This window comes from Nematolebias whitei, chromosome 3, assembly GCF_014905685.2.
Source record: "Nematolebias whitei isolate Nwh7 chromosome 3, NemWhi1, whole genome shotgun sequence".
NCBI classification, from domain to species: domain Eukaryota; kingdom Metazoa; phylum Chordata; class Actinopteri; order Cyprinodontiformes; family Rivulidae; genus Nematolebias; species Nematolebias whitei.
This window is the reverse complement of record NC_056500.1, coordinates 3,560,002-3,567,420: the sequence shown is the minus strand read 5'-3', so window position 1 is coordinate 3,567,420 and position 7,419 is coordinate 3,560,002. Positions and strand designations below refer to the sequence as shown.

At 44.0% G+C, this 7,419-nt stretch overlaps 1 protein-coding gene across 1 annotated transcript; it reads right to left on the bottom strand.

Moving 5' to 3' along the window:
• Window positions 1-1,287: 1,287 nt before the first annotated feature.
• rtca (RNA 3'-terminal phosphate cyclase) lies at window positions 1,288-6,469 on the bottom strand. Its single transcript, XM_037674434.1, has 11 exons — window positions 6,321-6,469; window positions 6,069-6,169; window positions 5,135-5,278; window positions 4,924-5,047; window positions 3,667-3,725; window positions 3,456-3,597; window positions 3,246-3,367; window positions 3,002-3,060; window positions 2,747-2,841; window positions 2,532-2,636; window positions 1,288-1,506 (listed from the first exon to the last, which is right to left on the bottom strand). The coding sequence occupies exons 1-11, from the start codon at window positions 6,363-6,365 to the stop codon at window positions 1,408-1,410; spliced, it is 1,095 nt and encodes a 364-aa protein (XP_037530362.1). The 5' UTR covers window positions 6,366-6,469; the 3' UTR covers window positions 1,288-1,407.
• Window positions 6,470-7,419: the final 950 nt, after the last annotated feature.

Genomic DNA, 7,419 nt, shown 5'->3' with positions numbered 1-7,419 from the left:
CAAAGACGTCTTTAGAGGGACGGCCGAGGACAGAACCAAAGACGTCTTCAGAGGGATGGCTGAGGACAGAATCACAGACGTCTTCAGAGTCCGTGAACAGGAAAACCTTCAGTCTGGTGAAATAACTCCAGACGTCTGGGGCCAACGAGTCGGATTAGATGCTGATGTTGGAGTCTTCGGTCCAGACTGGACGGTTTCAAGACCGACTCAGAACCAGGTTAGTTTCACGTCCACACAGACCCGTTTGGGTCGGCCCAAAATCCGGACTGACGAAGTCAGACTTACCTGCGATCAGCGAGATCCAAACACGGTTTGGTGCTGGTCCAGGTCCCGGTCCTGGCGGGGACATCCAGGGGTCGTCCGGGTGCGTCCTCCAGGCCCCAGTGTCCACCATGCTGCGGGACGGTGAGCGGACTGGCGAGGACATCGAGCCCAAGAGGCGTCATGTGACCCGGATCGGGTTTCTGCCGGTCCCGGAGGGGACGCAGGTGTGAGTTTCCAGCATCCTCAGGTTTCAACACATTCAGGCCTGAGCTGGACCTCCAGCTGTATGTGGACTCACCTGTGCCAGGTGAGTGGAAGAGGTCAGGACTCGGAACATGACACCGAGACAGTGACGCCACGGAAACAAGGCGGGGGCCCAAGAAAGTCCTGGTCCAGATCCTTCAGGCAGAACCTAGAACAGATCACGTTTTGTTTTTCCACCAACTGATCCCGGAGCCTCGTGTCCGAACTACATTACCCAGAATTCAACACCAAAACAAAAGCAATCTGGCCCATAACCAGCCACGCCACAAAATTTATTTTAAACTAGAAAAACAAGACCGTTTTGGTTTTGAACCAGTTTGACACGACTGTCGACGAGGAAGAGGGCCGGCAACAGAGGAGGGGGCGTGCCAAAGACACCATCTTAGCACCAACAGAACTGGTTTGTTCCATTTTGGAGTAAGCTGTTGGGGGAAGAATCAGTTGTGTTGTGTGTTTCCTTGATTGATGAAGCCTTCTGGATGGAAGGTGAAACGTTTCAGCAAAAAAATAAACTGTCCAGATGACCTGACTGAAAATTGTTGGATAGAAAAATAAAATATTAAAAACTTCTCTTTTTAAAACTAAACATTTTGACTTCCTGAAACAAAATGTATTTTTTTTTCATTAAACAGTTAAAAATATATCATTTCAAGTCAGGAGTGTCCAGTTTCATTCAAGTGAAAGATATAGAAATAAAGTGAAATGCTCCTTTAAATGCATAAAAATAAAAGTAAGAAATCAGAGTAAATGAAGAGCTTTATTTATTTACTTATTACAGCTTCTTTTTTTAAAGGAAAAAACCCTGAGAGACAAAAACTAAGAGGGTCGGGAGCAGCTATGAGTCCAGCAGTGTGTGCGTGCATGTGCGCGTGCATGCTGCTACAGGTTGGGGTTAACCACCCCTGATCCCTGACATTCGATGATGAAGGTGACGTTGCTGCTCAGCTCGTCCTCACATTTTGTTATCGTGAACTTCGCCTGCAAACAAACAAACAAACGGACGTGAACAAACTTGGTCGCAGATTAAAAACTTGTTCAGATTAAATCACGCGTTGATTTGTCAGATTTAGTTCCTGACGACGCCACAGAGTAATGATGTCATCGGATCAGTGTTGAATCTGTCTGTGTCTGACCTTTGACCCCAAGTGAAAATGTTTTACTGACTATAAATTCATGTAACTTTTGTAAATAAAGTGTGGATGAAGGAGTCCCTCGGAGTGAAGCGATCACAACAACAGAAGGAAGTTCAAGTGCAGCAGCAGATTAAAGATAAAGATTCACACAATGATAAAAATCTGCAGTTTTTAACATTTTAAATCTCTCAGCACTGATAAAGCTCAATATTGACACATTTTCTTTAAAAAAAATTATAAACTTTTTTGCTTTTCATGGTCAGGTTGGAGTGAACAGGTCCAGGAGAGAAATCCAGACCACGTTCTCCTCAGAGACCCTCTCCAGCTCCTCCTGGTGGATCCCAAGGAGTCCCAGACAGGACTTATAAACCCTCCTGAGAGCTCTGGGTCTCCTTATCTCATGAGCTTAGACGAGGGTCAGAACTGAAAACAGACCAGTAAATCTGGAGCATCGCCTCAGCTCTGTCAGACCGGAGCAACGCCCTCATTACCGCACCAGTTTGTCTCCCAGAAACCTAAACTCAGCTTGGAGCAGACACACTACTCCGACCCGTTTTTATCTGCCAGAGCACCAAGACCCCCACCTCCAGCCGTGCACCCGACTGTACGGCCCCTCCTGCAGGGGGTGGACCCCCCAGGAAGGCCAGCACATGCAACTCATTCAGGGCTTTTTTATGTTAGCCATATTATTTTTAAAAAAGCATGCGGACATGAAGGGTGAGCAAAGATTTGGGTGATGACATCACGCGGGGTGCAGGCGTGAATCTGCTGCTCAAGGTTTGGACACTAAGCAGCAGTTTGGGTCAAGAGCCTCGTCTACGGTTACATTTTTTATTTTATCTTTAAGTTTATATTTTAATCATCTCTGACCTGAGTCAGCTGCTCTGCGATGTGAATGGCCGTCTGCGTGTGCAGCGTGACGGCGCCGGTCCGAATCCGAGACGTCCCCTTTGCCAACGCCATGAAGATGATGAGCTGAGGAGGAGGAGGAGTCAATGAGGTCATCAGGTGGACAGGTGTGTGTGTGTGTGTGTGTGTGTGTGTGTGTGTGTGTGTGTGTGTCTCTCTCTCTCTCTCTCTCTCACCTGGTCCTGCAGGAACTCGTCCACGCAGCCGTTGTGTCTGATGTTCCTCAGCAACATCTCAGCAGCTTCTATTCCGACTTTATCTGCGTACACACCTGGACCACACAGGTGAGGGTTTACAGGTGGGTCAGAGAAGCAGAACATGAGACAGAACCACCAGAACCAGAGTCCAAAACATTCAAAAAAACATGCCTTTGGTTCATGTTAGTGATGTTTGTGTGGCGGTGCTGCCACCTGCTGGTCAGCTGACCTCACCTTTCTTTCCCAGAGCAGAGCCTGCGAACAGACAACCTGTGGACGACTCCGCGATGATTCTGAAACAGAACCAGAACCAGTCAGACCCAGAACCAGTCAGAACTGACAGAACGCCTCTGGTATTAATCATTAAGATCTTTAATTTTGATTAAAACCTCGAGTTTGCCGTCATGTTTTAAGAAATATTCTCCAGTGTTCCTCTAAACAGATATTGTGGTGATGTCATCAGGTGGGCGGGGCTTACATGATGCCGTTGCCGTTCCCGTACGCCTTCTCCTTCTCCTGCAGCGGCTGGATGTTGATATAAAGTTCTTTGATTTCCTTCCTGATGGTTCGAACAGCAGCGGCCGACATGTCTTTCGCCAACTGAGAACAAACAAACAAACTCAGATGCACAAACAAAAACAACAACACGTCTGAGGACGACCCGACTTCCTGTATGAGGGAGCTTTACTTTGAAGGGCAGGACTCCCGCCACAAATGCTCTGCCGTGGATCTTTGTGATGTTTCCCCTCTCTGTCAGCGTGACGGGTTGCAGCTCCTTCACCGGGTCCACCGACACCAGAACCTCCCCTCCACCTTTAGGGTAGTAGCCCCTGAAACAGAGACGGAGTCAAACGGAGACACGGAGCGACAAACGGACGTACAAACGTTATTAAACGGACCTCATTCTGACGTTGCAGTCAAAATGGACGCCAAACTTCTCAGCGATGGGTTTGAAGACCTGAAGACGAAAACAGATGTTTTGTTTCATCGAGTTTAGTTTGGGCGTTATTAAAAAAAGTTTAACGACCTTTACTCTAAAACCGTTTTTACGTTTTATCCACAGAAACTCAGCGAGCAGCTCCGTTCAGACGGACAGAACTGAAGAAACGTGAAAGACTGCTGACACTAGCTGAAACAGACGTGTAGGAATAAGGAGCAGAACAGTAGCTAAACGCTATTAAGATCAAAACACCCACTATAAGCTTCAAAAAGAAAAACGCAAGCAAAAAGTCTAAAAAAGCTAAATGCTAGTTAAACATTAGCTAAAGCCTAAAAGTAGCAAAAGGCTAATTAAAAGCAGCAAATGATTACAGGTAGCTAAAAGTATCAAGAATGGTTACGATAAAAGTAACAAAAGGCAAGCTAAATGTAGCTAAAAATAGCTAAAAGTATCAAAAAGCTGACAAATAGCTAAAAGCAGCAAAAAAATCTACCTAAAAGTAAAAAGTACCAAATACTAAAAGTAGCAGAACTCTAGCCAGAAGTATTAAAAAAAAAATCAACCATAAGCTAAAATTAGCAGAACGGGAGCTAAAAGCTCAAGGTAGCAAAGGCTTAGCTAAAAGCTTAAAGTATCAAAACAGCAGCTATAAGCAGCTAATGATTAGCTGAATAGTATCAAAAGGCTAGCTAAAAGTTATAATTAGCAAAATAGTAGCTAAAAAGCCAAAAATAGTCAGTAGCTGAGGCAGATTTCAAAGAGAAAGTTTTTAAAGGAAGTGAAGAGATTTAAATGTATTCGATGAGGAAAAGATTTTAAATAAAAGTATAAAAGTTACAAAACCCAACGATCACAGCAGCCCTCTCCTGAATCAGCTGAATCTTTTGATTAATGAATGACTGAAATAGCAGAAAGTCTTCAGGAGCAGACGGCAAACACACGAAAAGTAAAAAAACGGAAACCGAATGCTGAGTCATGATTCACTCCTCTGTTGTACATTTTTAGTTTTTGTAAAAAATAAAAAGATTCGAACCACTGAAACGAACGCAGGACTCCTGTCTGTGTTTGGATTTAAAACAATAATCCCTAATCCAGGATGCCAAACTTCACAGGAGTGGTGAACACAAAGGGACCAAGAAACTACATCTAAACTCAGCAGAACCAGATTCTAACAAACGATTCGGTCCGTTTTGTTCCTGCAGACCGAACAGACGACCTTGAGCGTGTAGTCGATCTGAGGCGCCATCTCTGCGTTGGTTCCTCCCTTCAGGCAGAACTTTGAGACGCCGTCGGCGTACAGAGCGCAGGGCAGAGCGACCTGCAGCAGCAGACACACACTCCTGACACAAAAACAAAACGCAGATTAAAAAAACGACAAATCTTCAAAAATCATATCGGAGGCGGGCAGCAGCTGCCGACAGCCTCACCCTGCGGTCTGCGTGTCGGCCGTGTGGCTCCCAGACCGGATCTTTCCTGGAGACAGGCTGATGTCCGTGGAGCCGATGGTGGCTCCCTGCAGACCGCCCGAACACAGATCTGAGACCAGCTGGAGGCCGGTCAGGTGCTGCGGTCTGAAAAAGACAAATATAGACGTAAAACGACAAATCTGAACTTCTTTCTTATAGCAGGACTACTAACGAGCCTGATGACGGTTCAAAGAAAAAACATTCAGTAATCACATGTGGACCACACTAGACCTGAACCTGCTCAAAAACCACAGTACTCTGCCGGTTTAAATCTGGCTCAAATTAATCTTTACTCCAAGGAGAGCATTTAAAACTAAGGTGATTTGTAAAACCTTTAATAGATTTGTAATTTTTAAAAGGAGGAATTTTTATTTATTTATTTTTTGCATCTGAACTACATTAGAGCTGGTCATGGTTAAAAATACAGTAATTAAAAGTAAATCGTTTTGCTAACCTGCATCAAAATTGCCTGATTTGTTCTAAACTTGAGGAATTACCAAACAAATTGAATTAATTGGGTCCCGATACTGTTTTAAATCAGCTTTTATAAGTTTTAACTTGACCAGAAAATGGGTAATTTAAAAGGTTTTGTGCCAGATTGAATAAATTCTTCTGAAACTGGTCATTTGTTCTCTGTGAGGCTTCAGAAGCTCGTTAGCTTCTTATTTTCAGTGTTTTTTGAACGGAGTCTGGTTGTTTTTACAAAAGATGCTAATGGTTTAAATCAAACTTTCTTCCGCATCCAGATGGAAGTTTAAGGTTTAAGAAGAACAGTCTTGTGTTATTTACAACAATCACCATGATTTTACTATAGTTTATTATAATTAATGCAAATTGAATCAACTTTAAAGAATAGGCTAACATTAGCCTGTTAGCAGCCTGGACGCTAACTCACCTGAGCCCCGGTGTGCTCCTTCCCGCACGGATCTTAGCGATCTTGATGGCGGTTCCGACGATGCAGCTGAGCGCCGCGGAGACTCTGAGGATCTGTCCGCCCTGCGGAGAACCGACACCGGACACGAAACAGAGGCGACATCGTTCAGAACCGGCAGCTAGCCCCCGTGTGTTAGCGTCCGTCGCGTCATGGGCGCGGAACGGCAGCGGCTTTTCTCTCATTTCTCGACGGAATAAAAAGTCAGTTACTCACTCCCTCCATGACGCTGCCGTCTATCTCCACCGCCGCAGAGTCCATCTTCACTCACAGGTGCAACAGCGTCAGTTTGGTTAAATCACTGCTGCTGGTCGTGGTTCCGCTCAGCGTCCTGCGGTTGTTTTAGGCAGGAAGTTACATACGTCACTTCCGCTGACTATCAAAATAAACGTTTTAGCCCAACATCTATGGAGGCAGCGCTGGAGCAGACATGACAAAACAGAAGCCTTTCTTTAAAAGATCTAAATCCAGAATGAAACACAGATCTACAGTGAAACACGGTTTTATTATTAACAATAATTTCATTAAAAACAAACATGCAGTTAAATGCAGCTTCAGGAACTGGCATGATCTGGACATTAACTGTGAGTGACTGAGTTTAACTCATGAAACTCAAATGTGACAAGTTTCTACATTATGACACATTAATATGTCTGCATTAATAAATGTAAATATATGGACAAATGAGAAACACTTCAGCTTAAATAACGTCCATCAAAATGGAAATTGCCAGATTAAACTGTGTGTAAAATTCTGGATTAGAGCGGTAAGAAGACGGATCAGTGGCCCACGTGTGTGGAGCCTTAATTCAGCATTAAATGAGAGTTTGATGTGTTTGCTGCAGACGACAGAAGAAGCTGCAGAAGAACACCAACCCACACCAACAAACATGAAACGAAGGCGGTGCTGTGGATCTGTAGCTCCATCATCTGCTCCACTACTTCAGAACCAGAGGTGAAAGAACTGCGAGGGACGATTTGCACACACGTCACACCGAACACGTCACGAGCCACTCAAGTTAGGAGTTTAACAGAAAAATATAAAAACACCTACATTTAAAAAATAAAGAGTTTTTGCCCCAAACACATGAAAGTCACTTACCGGTACTTACCCAACAAAACATCTTAAATACTATAAAAGTTTTATGTACACGCTTTATACAGTTCAGTGTTTCAATGTTATAAACTGCAGTTTGGTCTCTATATGTCCTAACATGTAAAACTACAATAAATGTTATTACAGTTCTTTAAATTTAATTTTATGTGTGTTATTTTAACACTTAATTGGTCGTGTTATCAGAAAGCTTCTAGGTTTT